Source organism: Felis catus, chromosome F1 (genome assembly GCF_018350175.1).
Source record: "Felis catus isolate Fca126 chromosome F1, F.catus_Fca126_mat1.0, whole genome shotgun sequence".
NCBI classification, from domain to species: domain Eukaryota; kingdom Metazoa; phylum Chordata; class Mammalia; order Carnivora; family Felidae; genus Felis; species Felis catus.
This window is the reverse complement of record NC_058384.1, coordinates 25,592,836-25,612,919: the sequence shown is the minus strand read 5'-3', so window position 1 is coordinate 25,612,919 and position 20,084 is coordinate 25,592,836. Positions and strand designations below refer to the sequence as shown.

Sequence of the window (20,084 nt, the reverse complement as noted above, 5' to 3'; positions counted from 1 at the left end):
AGAAGTTGCATGACAACATGCCGCTTTCTGGGGAGGGGATGGTCTTATAGGTACTGAGGGTACCTATAGGTACTGGGGTCACGAGAGGTTTTCTGCCTTCCCTGGAATTATGTCAGTGACAGGCTCCCATTCTATGGACAGGTGAACATCTCTGAATCCCAGAAGGATGCTATCCTTGCTTCCATTGCAGAGGGCCACCTAGATCGGAGCATCTTCCATGGGACTATCATGTCTCTTTTCCCCATCATTATGTACTTCTGGAAAAGGTAACTATTTCCCCTTGCCCAAGGATTATAAGGGCAGGAAAACACATCTGACTTTCTAAAGAGTTTTCTGTCTTCCTCTAACTCTCTACTTCATGGTTTCCATTTTCATGGGAACTACAATGGTGTATCCTTATCCTACTTGCTACACTTGGTCTCTCATACTCCCACACTGAAACTGAATCAGAAGATGGAAGGTCAAGTAAGACTGGGGATCAGAATGCCTGGGTCCCACATCCCCTGGCTCCCACATGCTTGGGAAAGGATGTTAATTTTATTAGGCATAGGTTCCTCACCTAAGCGTGAGTATGGAACATGGCTATCTGGGGAGAAATTCTGTCAAGACTCACACAACTGCACTTGTGCTTAAGGAGCCCCATTGAGGCAGTAAGACAGCAGAGTTTTACTCTGTTAGGTCCAAATACCAAAATATTTCAATTTTCAAGAGGAGCTTAGACATTTAGACTTTTATCTCTGAAAGTTAAAGTGGCAAATGTGGCAACTAACTCAAAACTAAACCATGGTAAGGAAACTCTGAAGGCCAAAAAACAAAAATGAAACAAACAAAATATTTGCAGGACATATGCAACCTGTGGCCCACTGGTTTCTAACCTATCCTGTCAAGGTTTGGACTGAGACACTGGCTCAGGTTCTCCCAGGTGGTTATTTACTCCTGTGATGCACTGTGGCTCCAGCCTATATCTTCCACATAATGAATGGCAGTGCCCTGGGTGACAGTGACCAGAGGACAACTGGCTGAAATGTTCCAATACAAGGCTAATTGAGATGTTTATATTATTATGTGATTCCAAGTCTTAAAGGTCCCCCCCCCTCTCTCTCTCACACACACACACACATACACACACACACACATTACCTTATTATAAAATAAGTGTAAAGTTTGCATAATAATCTCTAACCTTTATTTTAAAATCCCTATGATAATAAATTATTTAATACAGGATTGAAAGAAATTAAAAAGCAAAGTTCAAGATAACCAGTTTAGCCTTTTGAACGCCAATTGTTACCTAGCACTAAGACTAGATTTGACTTAGTTCTGCTGAGCAGGATTAAATAGAAATTTTTCCTGATTCTGGAGAATGAGAAACCCCTGGGAAATGCATGCTGCTCCTCGCTTGAGTCAGTGCTCTGCAGTCTCTTACACCTATTTAGGAAATATAGGGGTGCTTCAGGGAGGCTTTGAATCACTAATCCTTATGTAGTTGATTCTTTCCTTGCTTTACTGTATACTCCTATATAAAGAGTTTTATATTGCATAAACTGTATTCACATATCTTATCCCAGACGAACTTCTTAATAACCCTATGAGGTGGGTGGAACAAAGTGTTGTTATCCCCGTTTTATAGATGAGTAAACCAAGGCTCAAAGGAATTAAGAGACACATAGGATCACTTGGAATTAGTTAAGCCAGGATTAGAAACCAGGTCTCTCTGTCTCTTAAGTACCATAAGGAATGCATCATGTCACACTGGGAGCTCCATAATGGGAGGGAGACCCATTTCAGCAAATGGAATGGCAGAAACCAACTGTGATCGAATAGAGTGTCCTTTAAGGAAAGGAAGGAGGGCAGCAGTCAAGACCATCAGAACCAAGTTGGGATAGAAAATAAATCCAGCCTTAGCCGAGACTGAACCTTAAGGGGGCCAATGCAAGGGTAGGCTGAAGGACAGCAAGGGGTTCGGGGCCAGGGAGAAAGAGATGAAGAATATTGTGAGGGATTCCAGGGAGCAGTAGTTCTCAGGTTCCAGTGAGTATATGAGTCCAAGTTCATGTGAAGAGCAGAGGTCTGTCTACTCCAGGGAAAGGGCTGCTGGGAATACAATGACAGGGTCATGACCTCCAGCAAGGGACTGGATGAACCCAGGGATTGGGACCTGCGAGGAAGTCAGTCAGACACTCTGGCTGTACCAGGTGGGGTTAAGTAGGGAGTTCATACTCTGATGCTCAAGCAAGCATCCCAGGGATTGACCCCCACCTCAGACCTATGTACAGTAGGTTCTTTAAAGACTCCATTCACTGGTTCCAGAAGGGAATTCCAACATACTATGCATGGCAGGTCCTCACTGGAGCCAGGCCTGGACACAGAGGAGGCCGCAGAAGAAGGGCCTCTGACAGGCAGCACTCCAAGGCCAAGTCTCTTCTCTTCTCTATTACACACTCCATTCTCTGTAAGGACTGTCCCTGTTCTGGTTCCCTTGTGCTCCATGCTCCAGCCTCCTTAACTGATAGCTTTCTCCCTGTGACCAGAAGCCATTCTTTTCACAGGTTTTCTTCCTGGAAGGCAGCCCACTCTTACTTCCAGTACAGGGGGAAGGTATTTAAGGATAAAAAAACTTCTCAAAAGCCCGTGCACAAGTATCCTCCTTTGAGTGGAGGTAAGTTCTATACCTATGTTCATGACCTACAGCCCCATTCTCCCGCAAATCAGACTCATGAAGGGAAAGCAAGGGTCCAAAAGACCAACTTCAGACTTCACAGAGGATATTGTCTTCTGGAGGGGTGGGCATCTCATTAACTTTACTCTTAGAGAAGCATTAAAGTGTATTTTATCTGTGGCTATTAGTGCCAGATAAAGGGAACCCATGCACCAATCCCTGGCAGTACCTCCCAATAGCTTTAGGATGTGGGTCATTGTCATTGTCTATGTGGTGGGTAAATGGAGGTGGGGACCTGCTTTACTGCTATTTAAGAAGCCCCCTGCTCCAACTATCTCCAGAAACCCCACCATCTGAAAATTATGTATTTTATAGTGTTGACAACCACTTAAGTGGTAAATATATATATATATCTTTACGCATATATATAATTTTATGAGAGCATGAAAAAAATTCAGAAATAAAATGTTAATAGGATTATCTCTGCTCACTGTGATTATGAGAGATTTACATATTGATTATTAATATATTATTAATTAGACATTATTAATATATATTATTCATATGTCTTATATTAATATATTTACAAATAAATAGATGTTTGAAAACACATACACACACATACACACATGTTTTCTTAGCACAGAGTAGCTAAACTCAGTCCCTTTCTTAATATCTGCACTGAGATCAGTGCTTAAGCAGAAGGGAGTTTTAAAGAGAGGGAGGAGGGCGCACAGAGCAATGCCTAGAGAGGGCAAGACTGAATGTTTTTTCTTTGAAACACTCTGGGAACCAAAGAGAACAGGTTGGTGAGTCTGGGTCTAGTACCAGCATCAAAACAAAATATGGAGGTAAGATAGGAGTCTTAGAGACAGCAGCAAACTATCCTGTGAAAGAGCTGACCATTCCACGGTTTCAGCTTAAATTCTGCCCAGTTCTCATGTCCATTTTACCTGACACTTAACACTGTCCCTCCTCCAGCCCCCTCACAAACAAGTATCCTGCCCCCTTTCAGGAGTACAAATGAGGCTCTTGAGACTTAACCCATCCCTAGCTTGCCTGAATGGTAGGGGAAACAACTCTGGACCAGTTTCTGCCCCTCTGAGAGGGTCCTCACCTGAGTAGGAAATAAAACACCTACCTCCCTAGCTGGGGCTGCCCTCATAGCCAATTAATATTGCTCATTATCCTTTTCTCTGCCTTGTAAAGTGTCACATCAGTAGACAGAAATTAACAATCTTTTCAGTATGTGGAGCCAAGTGTCCCCGTGGGAATAAAGGCTCATTTAAATGAGGGTGGAGGGATTGGGTTGAAGGATACTAACAGGGAAAGGAGAGGGAGGTGAGCAGGCAGGGTGGGCAAATCATACTCAAAGGAGCAAGAACATGCCCCTTAGTGGTAACCAAACAGCTTCCAATATTTGGCTCATTTCCTACTGCTGAGCTCTAAGGAAGTAAATCCCCAAATCTTTTTTGGTGTCTGAAGTTGGAAGAGGGCAACAGGATGCCTAAATTAAGGGGCAGGACACTTGGGTTCCTGTCCTGAAGAGTCATCGTTTATGTGTTGGAGGACATTGAGCATTTTGCTTCTCCTCTCTCCACCCCAGATCCCTGATCTCAAATTTAGAGGTTTGGATTTAGATAATGTCTATCATTAACATACTGTACTCAGAGGAATGTCATTAAGAGTTTCCTTGCTTACACAGATTTATTTTGTCAGATGTTATAAGGGATTTTAATACACCCCCCTCCTTCTTCCCCAGGAGATCACGCCATTTTAAGATTCACCTTGCTCAGAGGTATTGAGTGGTTTTGGCCTCAACAGCGGGAAATAGTAACAAGTTCAGTCCAAAATTGTGAGTTGGGATTGGAATCCCACTGATGCCAGAAGCCTACTCCACAGTTAGAGGATGACTCTAATGCCAGTTTGGCCAATCTCCTTAGTGACCACAAGGAGACTGAGGTACCCGAAATTCGAAGCAACTTTTTCCAAACCACACAGCTTGTGAGTGGCAGAGGTGGGATGAGAAATGGATCTCTTGGCTGTCCTTCTGGGCCTCTGTGCATAGCTCTCATTTGAATAACTGTACTTTCTTGATTCTTTTATAGCCCCTTGAAGTCATGTTCCTTAACCTTGTCTGTATCTCTGCTGGCTCCTCTGCCATTTCTGGGTGTGATGTGTGACCTTTATTAAGAGATGATTGTAACATCCCAATTGTTATTTTCCCTTCCCACTGAGAACACCTGTGGGCTTGAACAGGACCTCCGATCTATACATCCTGGTTCCTGGAAGTGCCTGCTGCTGATCTTCTTATTCCTGTAATAAACACTCTGGTCCTAGCATCCCATATTTGAGCCATGTTATTTCTTTTTTTTCCCCCATCTTCAGCCTCAAGGAGTTAATCCCACTCCCAAGTACTAAAGTTGCCTTGGGTTCCACATAGATTTCAGGTCGGGGATACTCTTCTCTGTTGCTTATGGGCATAAAATGCCAACTTTCCTGTTCTACTCATTTGCATATGTCCTCTCATTGCTTAATGGTAGAGGCCTCTATGGAATATTGCCCATGATCCATAGAGTCCAAACAGCCCTAAAGTCTTGTGGTTCTAGTGTTCATCTGGCCCAGTCTCCTTATTTTACTTCCCTGGGTCTGTGGGGTTGGCATCATGACCTTTGCATCCAGATGAAATGTCTACTAAGACAAAAAGTATTACAGCCTTCAAACCAGGTCTCCTTAAAGTCCCTGGAGAATCACTGTTTCAACTTCACTTTCCCAACTCCTTTCTTGGAGGTATTTACCTGGAAGCTGTTCTGGGATGGCCCTCCCGGGCTGGAGGTCCTCCAGTGAGTGCTTGTGTCCTGAGTTCTGATGAAGTTTTTCTCTGTATTTGTCTTTAGCTTCATCTAGCAACCTTACCCCATCAAGACATGTGCTCTCCACTGTGCAGTTGTGTCCTGTCACAGGGTAGGCATGAATCAGAAGTCCTCTTCTTTAGTTCAGAGCTGCTTTGTCCAAGTGTACAATGGGAGATGGGGGAGAAACTTTTTGGAAACCCAGCTCCACATCCTGACATTCCTCAGCATGTAGAGCCAAGGTGTTGAGCTTAGTGCTTCCACAGAGGCCTGTAGTCAAGATAGTTAGGGAAGGGTTTTCTCTGTGGCTGTCTTTGCTCACCTCTAACTAATACAGGCACTTTTAGGAAGTTGGAGTCCCTGACCCATCCTCCAGGAGAGCACTATTGCTGGGGGAAGAGTGTCCCAGATGATCTTTTATTGCCAGCTTCCCTAATACTCCAGCCTTTCAAAGTAAGGTCCATAAAATGGAAAGCAGAGTTGTTCTACTTGGCAGGATATTAGCAATAAAAGCATGAAGGACTCGAGCCTGTCAAAATCGGATTCAGCCTAACTCACTTCTATACAAGCACCAAAGTGGAATTAATGCTAAGTTAAGGTTCTGAGAGAATCCCCAGAGAGTCATGGAAGCCACAACTGAGCCCAAGAGCTGCTTAAAAGTCAAGTTTATAGATAGCAGCCTCTGTGAATGGAAGGTCTGGTTTCCTCACCAGCCATCCCACCTTCTCAGACATTCTACAAGTCTGACAGGGACTTGGAGCTGCCCCAGCATCACTTGCCAGTGCTGGTGCCTGGAAGGCAAGCCAGGTAATTTGGAGTTCTTTGTACAGAAAGACAATGCATAGCTTCAGGGGTTGCATGTTCTTGTGGAGGAAGGTGAGAATGAGAATGCAAGGGGCCATATCCTGAAGGCAAAGGGTTTTGGTTTTGGCCATTGCCATTCCTAAAGAGAATGATGGCAACAGACCAGCAGAGATTACACTAGTGATCTCATTGTCATTCTAATAACTGGCCACTCTTCTTCCTTCAGACAAAATTTACCCAGCAACAAAAGGGAGAAAAAGTAGTCAAGTCAGGCTCCCAAAAGAGGCACATCATCTCTCAGAAGCCTCCTAACACTGACAGAAATGAAGTGCCCTGTGTCATCTTCCCTAGAAAGATAAATGGAGTGACAGCCCAAACATGGCAGGACCAGACTGCAGTGGGTAAGATGAGGCGCAGAGCATGACCAGAAGCACCTCTGCCCTCCTTGAATGGAAGGTCCTGTCAGGGATCGTCCACCCAACTCTTAGGGTCAGGAGACCTGGACACTTAATTCACTCTAGAGCTGCATGGCCTTGAGCAAATCTCTGACTCATGGTTGTCAAAGAATCCCATGACAAATGTATGAAGGTGGCATTAAACACTCTTATAAACAAGGTATTCTTTTTATCAATAGTGACAGGTGGGATCTTTTAATGCTAGTATCTCCCATTTGGACAATGATTCACATCCATTGTATTAGGAAATCCTCACAACCCTGTGAGTAACCTTGTTAAAAACTACTTATTTTTAAACAGATGAAGAAACTCACACACACAGACAGTAAGTGACTTTCCCCAGATCAGGTAGTAAGTGTAGACCGGGTAGTAAGTGGCAGAGTCTGGACTAGAACGCACCACTTGTGAGCCTTTGGCTAGATCTCATTCCATGGTCACCGTCTATACAACTTTTCACGCCCAAAAGGAATAGTTCTTCACTGGAGTTCTGTTTATTTGCCAATTAATATGTAAAGAGACTCTGGGAAATTTTGACTTAGTTATAGAGTCACTAAGCTCATTTTTCGTCCTTTGAAGAAAATCAGGAGTAAAATGACCAAATGTCATAAATGAGCCCCTCACTTGAGATAATCGAGGAAAGATGGGCTCAACTCTGTGGGTTGTAGAACAAGGAAAGTAGAAAGCTTATTAGAGAAGCCTCTCCGATTTCCAGCCAGTTTCCTGCTATGCTGATGCCCTTTATTTCCTAGACTTTCCTCAAGGATGAAAAATGTTGTGATGTTAGGACAGGGCTGACAAACACATGGAAATGTGATATCATCTGGATGGGGCTTTGATTGCAGTAGCCCAGGAAGACTGTAAGTAGATGTGCCTAGAAAAGGTCTGAATGCAGATGAGGTGTGGAGAGCCTCAGGCCACTGGGAGAGGGTCCAGTGAGGCAAGCATTTAGCCTAAGAAAATCCCAGAAGAAGGAAGTGAAAATTTCTTCCCCTAAAGGGGCTAGGGCTCCAAAATAGAACCTGAGTTAACAGACAGAGCAGAGTGCATGAAACAGAATCCCAGCTTTTAAAAATCCGGCAAGAAACTAAGGCAAGATGCCAGGAAAAGAATGGAGAAGAGCCCTATTATTGAAATAGAAGTAGCAGGAATGGCCTTGGTCAAAGAGGATCAAGACCTTGTACATGGAATCAAAGAGGATGTTAGGCCAGCAACAAAGTGATTGGTGAGGATCTGGTAAAATATTGATTCAGCGTCATGTGCCTAAATACCCTCACATTGTACTAAGCTGGACCTACCGATTGGCAGTAGGTGAGACCCACTGAAGGAAAAGAGAGATCACTCAAAGAACTCATTTGAAACTGTGATCTTTGCCCATTTCATAATTCTCTCCCTGTGTATGCTCATCCATGGGTATATTTTGTGCAGATATGCAACTACACATAAACATGTTATTCAAAAAACTTCACAATAATTGATAGAACCACCCTGAATATAAAAAGTATTTCCTCATTTATTGAGGCTTGCTGATTGCGTCCTTTGATTTCTTATTCTCTCACTTCAGATCTAGTATGTTCTAGCCTCAGATTTAAGCTAGTATCACAAGAGCAATCACCTAGCACGCAAGCAAGTAATATAAATGGGTAAGCAACCCATGAGACATAATAGGGAATGGTAGAAACTGATGAGCTGGTGAATACATCTCAAAGGAGACAGTAATAGCTCTAGCCAGCCAATTCAACGTGGTCAGAACTTCCTAACTTAGGACAGAGAGAGAGAGAGAGAGAGAGAGAGAGAGAGAGGAAGGAAGGAAGGAAGGAAGGAAGGAAGGAAGGAAGGAAGGAAGGAAAGGAAGGGAAAGAAAGAAAGAAAGAAAGAAAGAAAGAAAGAAAGAAAGAAAGAAAGAAAGAAAGAAAGAAAGAAAGAAAGAAAGAAAGAAATGAGGGACAGAAGAAAAGAGAAAAAGAATAATAAATTAAAATTTTTTGGAATACTATGCAAGTCAAACAAAACTGGGCTTGTGATCTTTGCTTTCCACTTTTTCTTTCCCCTTGTAATTATAATGAGGCCCTGAGTCTATCTTAGAAAATATTAGAAGGGAGAAAGAGAATTCCAAACAATAGATCCATGGGAGTCACTGGCATCAAAGGTAAGGGCCAGGAAAGAAGGGCCAGGGAAGGAAGCTAGCCTACTCTAGTCCCTGTATTAGTGTTCTATTGCTAACACAACAAATTACCAGACATTTAGTGGCATAAAACAACACAAAATTACTGTCTTATGGTGCTGAGGTCAGAAGTCTGACCCAGAACTCATCGGGATAATGTCAGGTATGCAGAACTTCATTCCTTTCTGGAGGCTCTAGAGGTGCATCCGTTCCCTTGCTCATTCAGGTTATTGGCACAATTCAGTCTCTGCAGTTGTAGCCCTGAGATTTTGTTTCCTTGCTGGCTGTCAGCCTTTGCCTGACTGAAAAACCCTCAACCCTTTAATGGCATATTATATAAGACCACTGATGATTTGATCCCAATTTAGATTTCCAGATTCCTGTCTTGCCTCTCTTCCTCATACTTCCCATTCCCCAGCAAGGAGGTTGTATAAAACACCCTTCCTTTTCCCCTCCACTGGGTGGTAAGAGACATCACAACAGTGACACCTCCTGATTGTCTCCTCTCTCTTCCCACCATTTCCTGTCTGTTTTTGCAACATTTTTTTCCCTCTCTTTGTAGATACTTGTTTATATATATCCCTCACCTACTAGACTATAAACTTTTGTAGAGTAGAGACCATGTCCTATTTTTGCAAGTTAATTATTTTATTTTTATTTTTCTTTATACTTTGTATTTTCTCTATTATTTTTTATTATATTACAGTATTGTAATCATTTTTATATGAATATTTTTGGGTCGTGGAATGAATCATCAGAGTTTCTGTTATTTCTTATGGAGAAGTTCACTTTGATATACAAGTGCTTTGGATTACATGCATGATTCCAGAACAAATTATGCTTGCAAACCAAGTTTTTACTGTATTTAAGACCCTTTATTGAGCACTTACTATGTATCAACTGGGACAGGAATCATAAGACTTATAGGTGAGCTAATGGAGGTCTGTAGAGAAGTCTCCTTTTGCCTCTTGCTTGCATGGTTACTTAGAAGTCAGATATAACTCTTATCTTTGCTCCTCTTATAGGTAAAGTGTTTTATTCCCCTGACTTCTTTGAAGAAATTTTTCTTTATCTTCTATATTCTGTAGTTTGAATATAATGTGTAGTTTTTTGACAGTCACTTACTTGGTGTTCTTTAAACTTCCTGGATTGGTGGCTTGGTGTCTAGTATCAATTTTGGGAAATTCTTAATCATTATTGCTTCAAGTATTTATTTGGTTCCTTTCTTCTTTTTCTGGTTTTCCCATTACATGAATGTTACTCTTTTTCTAACTGTCCCACAGTTTTTGAATTTTCTCTTCCCTTTTTCCCAGTTTTTTTTTTTTCTCTTTTTACCTTTCAGTTTTGGAGGTTTGTATTGATAGATCCTCAAGCTCAGATTTTTTTTTCTCAGCCATGTCCCATCTACTGATGTGTCCATCAAAGGCATTCTTCATTTATGTTAGTATTTTTTTTTATCACTAGCATTTCTTTTTTATTTTTTCTTGGAATTTTCATCTCTCTGTTTACATTACCCATCGTTCTTGCATGTTGGCTACTTTTTCCATTAGATTCACTAGCATATTAAGCAAAGTGGTTTTAAATTTATGGTCTGAAGATTCCTACGTCCCTGCCATATCTAGGTCTATTTCTGATACTTGCCCTTGTTTCTTGCCTTTTAGTATGCCTGGTAATTTTTGGTTGAAAGCAAGAAATGTACTTAGTAAAAGAAACTTAGGCCTTTTATAACATGGTGGCATGGTGTGAGAGAAGAAAAGCATTCTACAGACACACCTTGTTTTATTGCACTTTGTTTTACTGCACTATGCAGACATTTCATTTTTTACAAACAGGTTAGTGGCAACCTTGTATTGAGCAAAACTATTGGCACAAATTTTCCAACAGCATTTGCTCATTTTGGAATTCCTGCAATTCTTTCAATATTTCAAACTCTTTCATCATTATGTTTGTTATGGTGCTCTATGATCAATAATTTTTGATATCATTATTTTAGTTGTTTGGGGTGCCACAAACTGCACCCATATATGATGGCAAACTTAATAAGTATTATGTGTATTTTGACTGCTCTACTAACTTGCTGTTTCCCTGTCTCTCCCCATCTCCTTGGGCCTCCTGTTCCCTGGGACACAGCAATACTGAAATTAGGCCAATTAATAACCCTACCATGACTTCTAAGTGTTCAAGTGAGAGGAAGAGTCACATGTCTCTCACTGTAAATCAAAAGCTAGAAATGATTAAGCTTAGTGAGGAAGTCATGTCAAAAGTTGAGACAGGCTGAAAGCTAGGCCTCTTGTGGCAAAGAGTTAGCCAAGTTATGAATACAAGGGAAAAGTTCTTGAAGGACATTAAAAGTGCTGTCCCAGTGAACACATGAATCATAAGAAAGCAAAGAGGCCTTATTGCTGATTTGGGGAAAGCTTCAGTGGTCTGGATAGAAGATCAAACCAGCCACAACATTCCTTTAAGCCAAAGCCTAATCCAGAGCAAAGCCCTAATTCTCTCCAATTTTATGAAGGCTGAGATAGGCGAGGGAGGTGCAGAAGAAAAGCTTGAATCTAGCAGAGATTAGTTCATGAGGTTTAAGGAAAAAAGTCATCTCTATAACATAAAAGTGCAAGATAAAGCAGCAAATGCTGATATAGAAGCTTCAGGAAGTTATCCAGAAAATGTAGCTGTGATAATCAATGAAGGCAGTTACATTAAACAACAGATTTTTATTATAGATAAAACAGCCTTATATTGAAAGATGCCATTTAGAACTTTCATTGCTAGAGAGAGTTAAAGCCTGACCTCAAAGCTTCAAAGTTCATTTGTTAGGGGATAATGTAGTTGGTGACTTTTAAGTTGAAGTCAATACTCATTTCCAGTCCAAAAATCCTACAGTCCTCAAGAATTATGCTAAGTCTACTCTACCTATGTCCCATTAATGGAACAACAAAGGCTGGATGATAGTACATCTTTTTGATAACATAGTTTATTTGAATATTTTAAACCCACTGAGACCTACTGCCCAGAAAAAAAAAAAAAAGATTCCTTTCAAAAGACTACTGCTTATTGACAATACACTTGGTCACCCAAGAGTCCTGATGGAGATATAAAATAACATTTAAGTTGTTTTCATGCCTGCGAACACAACATCCACTATGTAGCCCATAGATCAATGAGTAATTTTGACATTGAAGTCTTATTATTTAAGAAATACATTTCTTAATGCTATAGCTTCCATAAACAGTGATTTATCTGATGGATATGGGCAAAATAAATTGAAAACTTCAGGAAAGTGTTCAGAAATGAATGTTAAGAACATTTGTGGTTCATGGAAAGAGGTCCAGATATCAACATGAACAGGAGCTTGGAAGAAGTTGATTGAAACTTTGAGGGGTTCAACACTTCAGTGGAGAAAATAACTATAGGTGTGGTAGAAATAGCAAGAGATTGGAAGTGGAACCTAAAGATCAATCTCATGGTAAAACTTGAATAGATGAGAAGCTGCTTCTTATAGATGAGCAAACAAAGCAGTTTCCTGAGATGGAAATCTACTCCCAGTGAAGATGCTGTGAGGATTGTTGAAATGCCAACCAAGGATTTAGAACATGATGTAAATTTACTTGAAAATACAATAGCAGGTTTTGAGAATATTGACTCTAATTTTGAGAAAAGTTCTCTGTGGGTAAAATGCTATCAAACAGTATTGCATGCTACAGAGAAATTGTTGGTGGAAGAGTCAATGTGGCAAACTTCATTGTTGTCTTATTTTAAGAAATTGCCACAGCCACTCCAGTCTTCAGCAGCCACCACCCTGATCAGTGAGCAGCCATTAACATGGAGGCAAGACCCTCTACCAGCAAAAAGACTATGGCTCTCTGAAAGCTTGGGTGACGGTTAGCATTTTTAGCAATAATGTGCTTTTTTAATTAAGGTTTGTACATTGTTTTTTTAGACACACTGCCATTGCATACTTAATAGACTATAGTATAGTGCAAACATAAGTTTTGAAGGCACTGGGAACCTACAAAATTCACTTGGCTCACTTTGATATTCACTTTATTGTGGTGGTCCGGCATTGAATCGACAATATATCCAAGGTATGCCTGCATAGTCTTGTGATCAGATCCCAGACTTCTAGTGAGCTTGTGCTGCTGGGCTGTCAGTTTTGCAAGTGCTTTTCAGTTTTTCCTTTTTTTTTTTTTTCAACGTTTATTTATTTTTGGGACAGAGAGAGACAGAGCATGAACAGGGGAGGGGCAGAGAGAGAGGGAGACACAGAATCGGAAACAGGCTCCAGGCTCCGAGCCATCAGCCCAGAGCCTGACGCGGGGCTCGAACTCACGGACCGCGAGATCGTGACCTGGCTGAAGTCGGACGCTTAACTGACTGCGCCACCCAGCCGCCCCTCCTTTTTTTTTTTTTTAATTACCTCTTTAGATGGTACAGGATGGAGGCTAGATTTGTGTATTTACCTTCTCCCACATGGAAGGCTAGAGTAGCTGGAGTTGGCTATTTTCCCTTCCCCTGAGTTGGTTAGACTCTGTTAAAACCCCAGTATGTTAGGTCTGATAAAATAGTTTCTCTTATGGGTATGGCTTTCTCAGAACGCTCTGGTGTGTTTCAAAATGGTTACTTTTGGGGTGCCTGGGTGGGTCAGTCAGTTGAGCATCCAATTCTTGATTTTGGCTTAGGTAATAATCCCAGGGTTATGGGACTGAGCCTCATGTCCACATTCACTCTCCCTCCACCCCTCTCCTCCACTTGTGTGCGCTCTCTCTCTCAAATTAAAAAAAAAAAAAAAGTTACTTTTTTGCCTCCCTCTGCTGGAAGTCCAAAGGGATTTTTCTGTGATCTCTACTGTGAGAACCTGTGGGCTCCTGGAGATAAAATGTACAAAAGTGTGAGTCCTGCCCCATGATTGATTCTTCCTGGGATTTTGTTTGTTTTATCTCTCAGACTTTTCCATACAGAACCTCCAGCAATTTGTCAGTTACAGCTGAAATTTTCTTCCCCCATTTCTGGTTCTCACTGAGGTGGGTTTCTGTTCTGGTAAGTTGAGATTCTCTGTATTCACCTGTCTCTCTAGTTTGAGGAGCAGCAGTTTGCCCTGTGATCTCATTTCTTTGATCTAAGAAGATGTTGATTTTTTCAGTTTATTCAGTTTTTTATTCTATCTATTGGTAGAATGGAGTAATGACTTCTAAGCTCCTTACCTGCTGGATCAGAAACCTGAAGTCGAAGGAGATTTTTTTAAAAACTGAACCTGAGGCACACAAAGGCTCTGACTTAATTGGTGTGGGATGGGGCCCAAGTGATTCTAATATACAGCCAGGTTGAGAACTACTTAGAGGTTCATATACACTTTGCTGCTGTAGAGAAGTAGGCAATGAGAATGAATACAGAGGGTTTTGTCCTATTGGTCATTCTAGTCAGGCTCCTCTGTGCTAGATCCAGTTCCTTGGCTTTTATTAAAGGAAATAGCTACATGACATGTGTAGAATTTTACTTTTTAAAGCATATATTCACAGGGTTGTGCAGTCACCAATACAAACTAATTTTAGAACATGATCTGTAGTTCAACTTGGGAAGTATTTCCATCTTAATAGTAAGTCATCCAATCCATGAACATTAAGCATCTTTCTATTTAAACGAAAATGAACATTATAGGTATGTCTTGCTTTGTACGGCAGCTGAATTTGGTAATAGTTGAATAAAAATCCATCTTTATATCAATTATTTTCTTAATTAAGATTTTATTTTTAGGGCAGTTATAAGTTCACAGAAAAATTGAGAGGAACAATTTCCCATATACCCCTACCCCACACACGTACATAATTTCACTATTATCAATACCCACCCACCAGAGTGGGTACATTTGTTACAACTGATAAACCTACACTAACACATCATAATTACCCATATTCCATAGTTTACATTAGAGTTCAGTCTTGGTGTTGTACATTTAAAAAATTTGGGCAAATGTATGATGACATGCCATCATTATGGTATCATATAGAATATTCTCACTGCCCTAAAAAGCCTCCGTGCTCTGCCTGTTGATCTCTTCTCCCCTGACAGCCCCTGGCAACCACTGATCTTTATACTTTCCATAGTGTCGCCTTTTCCAGAATGTCATATAGTTGAAATCATAGAGTATGTATCCTTTTTATATCAGCCTCTTTTACTTAGTAATATCCATTTAAGGGTCCTCCATGTCTTTTCATAGCACTAAGTAATAGTTAATTGTCTGGATGTCCCAGTTTATCCATTCATCTGCTGTAGGACATCTTGGTTGTTTCCAAGTTTTGGTAATTATGAATAAAGCTGATATAAATATCCATGTGCAGGCTTTTGGGTCATAAGTTTTCAGTTCCTTTGGGCAAATACAAAGCAGGATGACCCCTGGAACATATGGTAAGAATATGTTTAGTTTTATAAGAAACCGCCAAATTGTCATTCAAAATGGCTGTACCAGTTTGCATTCTGCATTCTCATAAGCAATAAATGAGAGTTCTTGTTGCACCACATCCTCACCAGCATTTAATGTTGTCAGTGATCTAGATTTTGGTCATTCTAGTAGGTGTGTAGTAGTATATTGTTCTTGTTTTAATTTGTATTTACTGATGACATATAATATGGAACATCTATTCATATGCTTTTTTCCATCTGTACAGTTTCTTTGATGGGGTTGCCATTGAGGTTTTTGCCTATTTTTAATTGAATTATTTGTTTTCTTATTGTTGAACTAAGATTTCTTTGTATAATTTTAGACAACATCATTCATCGGATGTGTCTTTTCCAAGTATTTTTTCTTAGTCTGTGGTTTGTCTTCTCATTTTCATAACAGTATCTTTCCCAGAGCAGAAGAGCAGAAGTGTTCAATTTGGGTGAGGACGAGCTTATCAATTTTTCTTTCACAGTTTATGACTTTGGTGTTGTATCTAAAAAGTCATTGCCGGGGCGCCTGGGTGGCGCAGTCGGTTAAGCGTCCGACTTCAGCCAGGTCACGATCTCGCGGTCCGTGAGTTCAAGCCCTGCGTCAGGCTCTGGGCTGATGGCTGAGAGCCTGGAGCCTGTTTCCGATTCTGTGTCTCCCTCTCTCTCTGCCCCTCCCCCGTTAATGCTCTGTCTCTCTCTGTCCCAAAAATAAATAAACGTTGAAAAAAAAAAATTTTAAAAAGTCATTGCCATACCCAAGGTCATCTAGGTTTTCCCCCTGTGTTATCTATCTTCTAGGAGTGTTATCATTTTAAACTTTAAATTTGGATCTGTAGTCTATTTTGAGTTAATTTTTGTGAAGGGTGTAAGGTCTATGCTTACATTCATTGTTTTGCATGTGGATTCTAGTTGTTCCAGCACCATTTGTTGAAAATGCTACCTTTGCTCTGTTGTATTTCCTTTGCTCCTCTTTCCTAATGGGAGTCTATTTCCAGTCTCTCTATTCTGAAAATTAATCCATTTGTCTATTGACCTATTGATAAATTTGTCTGTTCTGCTGATCTACTTGTCTATTCTTTTGCCAATACCATATTGTCTTGATTAGTGTTGCTTTATTATAAGTCTTAAAGTCAGGTAGTGTCAATCCTCTGACTTTCTTCTTCTCCTTAAATATTATATTGCCTATTCTGGGCCTTTTTCTCTCCATATAAACTTTAGGATAAGTTTGTTCATATACACAAAATAACTTGCTGGAATTTTTATTGAGTTTGCATTTAGCATATAGATCAAGTTGAGAATATTGACATCTTGATAATACTGAGTCTTCCTATTCATGAACATAGAATGTCTCTCCATTTACTTTCTTCTTTGATTTCATTCAACAGATTTTTGTGGTTTTCCTCATATAGATCTTGCACGTATTTTGTTAGATTTATATCTAAGAATTTCATTTGAAGGGTGCTAATGTAAACAGTATTGTGCTTTTAATTTCAAATTCCAGTTGTTTATTGATGGTATATAGGAAAATTAACCTTGCACCCTACAACTTTGTTGTAACCACTTATTAATTCCAGGAGATTTTTTGTTGATGTTTTTGGATTTTATACTTAGGTAATTATGTCATTTGCAAACAAAAACAGTTTTATTTCTTCCTTCCCAATACGTATACTTTTTATTTCCTGTTCTTTTATTGCATTAACTAGAACTTATAGTATGATGTTGAAGGGGACTGGTGAAGAAGGACATCCTTGTTTTGTTCCTAAGCCTAGTGAGAAACTTCAAGTTTCTCACTACTAAGTAGGATGTTAGCTGTAGCGTTTTTGTGAATATTCTTTATGAGGTTAAGAAAGTTCTCTATTCCTAGTTTACTGAGAATTTTTATCATGAATCTGATATGGTATGAATGGTATCGGACTTTGCAAATACTTTTTCTGTATCTGTTTTTTTCTACATGTTTTGCTACATGTTTATAATCATGTAGTTTTTTTTTTTTCACGTAGCTAGTAATTCATCACATTAATTGATTTTTGAAAGTTAAACCAGTCTTGCATACCTGGGATAAATCCAACTTGGTTGTGGTATATAATACATTTTGTATATCATTGGATTAGATTTGCTGTTATTTTGTTGAGGATTTTGCATCCATGTTCATGAGAGATATTGGTTATGTGTTTGGCTTTTTTTTTTTTCTTGTAATACCTTTGTCTGATTTTGGTATTAGGGTAATGCTGACTTCATAAAATGGGTTAGTATTTCCTCTGTTTCTATTCTCTGAAACAGACTGTAGAGAATTGGTATAATTTCTTTCTTAAATGTTTGGTAGAATTTACCGGTGGACACATCTGGACCTGGTGGTTTTTCTTTTAGTAGGTTACTAATTATTGATCCAATTTCTTTAGTAGATTCAGGCCATTTACATTGTCTATTTCTTCTTGTGTGAGTATTGGCAAATTGTTTATTTCAAGGAATTGGTTCATTTCGACTAGGTTATCAAATTTGTGGCACAGAGTTGTTCATAGTATTCTTTTATTATCCTTTTAATGTTCATGGGATCTTAGTGATGTCCTCTATTTCATTTACGATATTAGTAATTTGTATCCTCTCTGTTTTTCTTAGTAGCCTGGCTAGAAGTTTATTGATACTATCGATCTTTTCAAAGAACCAGCTTTTGATTTTATTGATTTTCCCTATTGATCTCCTGTTTTCAATTTCATTGATTTATGCTCTGATTCTTATTTCTTTTTTTCCTGCCTACTTTGGATTTAACTTGCATTTCTTTTTCCGGTTTCCTAATGTAGAAACAGATTATTAATTTTATATATTTCTTATTTTCTAACATATGCATTCAGTAGTATAAATTTCCCTCTAAGTGGTGTTTTTACAGTATCTCACAGATTTTTATAAGTTGTGTTTTCATTTTTATTTAGTGAAAAATATATTAAAATATGTTTTGGTATTTATTTTTTGACCTGTATGTTGTTGGAAGTATGTTGTTTAATCTCCCAAGTATTGGGGGATGTTCTGTTTACCTTTCTGTTACTGATTTCTAGTTTCAATGCATACTGAAAGTAGACATTGTATGTATGATTTCTATTCTTTTAAATTTGTTAAGGTGTGTTTTATGACCCCAAATGTGGGCTGTCTTGCTAAATGTTCCATGTGAGCTTAAGCAGAAGGTGTATTCTGCTATTGTTGGATGAAATCATCTATAGATGTCAGTTGTATCCAGTTGATGGTATTGCTGAGTTCAATTATCCCCTTACTGATTTTCTGCCTGCTGGATATGCCCATTTCTGATAAAGGGGTGTTGAAGTCTCCAACCATGATATTGGATTTATCTATTTCTCCTTATAATTGTTTTTGCTAGTGTAGTTTGACACTCTATTGTTTGGTGCATACATGTAAAAAATTATTACACATTCTTGGAGGTTTGTTATTTGATCCCTAATATCATTATTTAATTTCTTTCTTCATCCCTAATAACTTTCCTTTCTCTGAAATCTGTTCTGTCTGAAATTAATATCGCTATTCTTGCTTTCTTTTGATTAGTGTTAAAATGATGTGTTTTTCTCCATTCATTTACTTATAATCTACATGTAGTTTTATATCTAAAGTGAGTTTCTTATAGACAACATATAGTTAGGTCTTGTTTTTTTGACCCACTCTGATAATTTCTGTATATTTAAATGATTGATGTTCAAAGTGATTATTGATATAGGTGGATTAATATCTACTATATTTGTTATTCTTATCTACTTATTTCCCTCTTTCTTTATTCTTATTTTGTCTTCTACTCTTTTTGTCCTTTGTGGTTTAATTGAGCATTTTGAATGATTTCATTTTCTTTCTTGGCATATCAGTTATACTTCTTTTTTTATTTTTTATTTTTATTTATTTTTTAAATTGTTTACGCGTTTTTGGAAAGGAGGAATTTAATTTGTAAACAAATAAAATGGTTTGATTTTGTATGATAGCCACATTTTAACTTTGGGCTAACATCTTTGACAGGTGTTTAACTCAGAAAAAATAAATATACGTCCATGTTATCAAAAATTTCATTGTAATATAGTGAACTTTTATTTTCCTTTCATTAAGTAGAGCTTTTCTCTGTTTTACTTATTTATTTTTTAATATAACTTACTGACAAATTGATTTCCATGCAAGTGCCCAACAAGTGCCCTCCTCAATGCCCATCACCCACTTTCCCCTCTCCCCCACCCCCCATCAATGCTCAGTTTGTTCTCAGTACCCAAGAGTCTCTTATGGTTTGCCTCCCTCCTTCTCTGTAACTTTTTTTTTTTTCTCCTTTCCCTCCCCCATGGTCTTCTATTAAGTTTCTCAAGACCCGCCTATGAGTGAAAACATATGGTATACTTCTTTTTTTTTAAGCTTTTTAAATGGTTGCCCTAAAGTTTGCAGTATACATTTATAACTAATTCAAGTCTATTTTCAAATAACACTAAACCACTTCTTGGGTGGTGTGAGTACCTTGTAACAACAAAATAGTTCTAATTCCTCTCTCCAGTCTCTTGTATCATTGTTGTCATTTAATACATTTATATATACACATGCATAACCATATTTATATATACATATAAATGTACATTTGTATATATATGTATATATATTTAACCAATGTATCCATATATGTATAAATGAATACTTGACCAACAATATATTCCTATATACACATATAAATATTTTACAACTGACATTTTTTTCACAAC

The 20,084-nt window shown here is 38.9% G+C and overlaps 1 protein-coding gene across 7 annotated transcripts in view; it reads left to right on the top strand.

Annotated features, from left to right (window-relative positions):
• Positions 1–20,084, top strand: part of RGSL1 (regulator of G protein signaling like 1) — a 127,739-nt gene that overhangs the window by 99,502 nt on the left and 8,153 nt on the right. For 4 of the 7 annotated variants that reach the window (XM_045048548.1, XM_045048545.1, XM_045048547.1 and 1 more), the window contains 3 exons: positions 142–266; positions 2,550–2,659; positions 4,422–5,006. In XM_045048548.1, coding sequence (XP_044904483.1) covers positions 142–266; positions 2,550–2,659; positions 4,422–4,540 — 354 coding nt within the window. In that variant the 3' untranslated portion in view covers positions 4,541–5,006. Of the gene's footprint in view, positions 1–141; positions 267–2,549; positions 2,660–4,421; positions 5,007–5,556; positions 8,580–20,084 lie in introns of those variants that run through there. The other 3 variants (XM_006942763.5, XR_006591581.1, XR_006591582.1) reach the window with 3 other exon arrangements.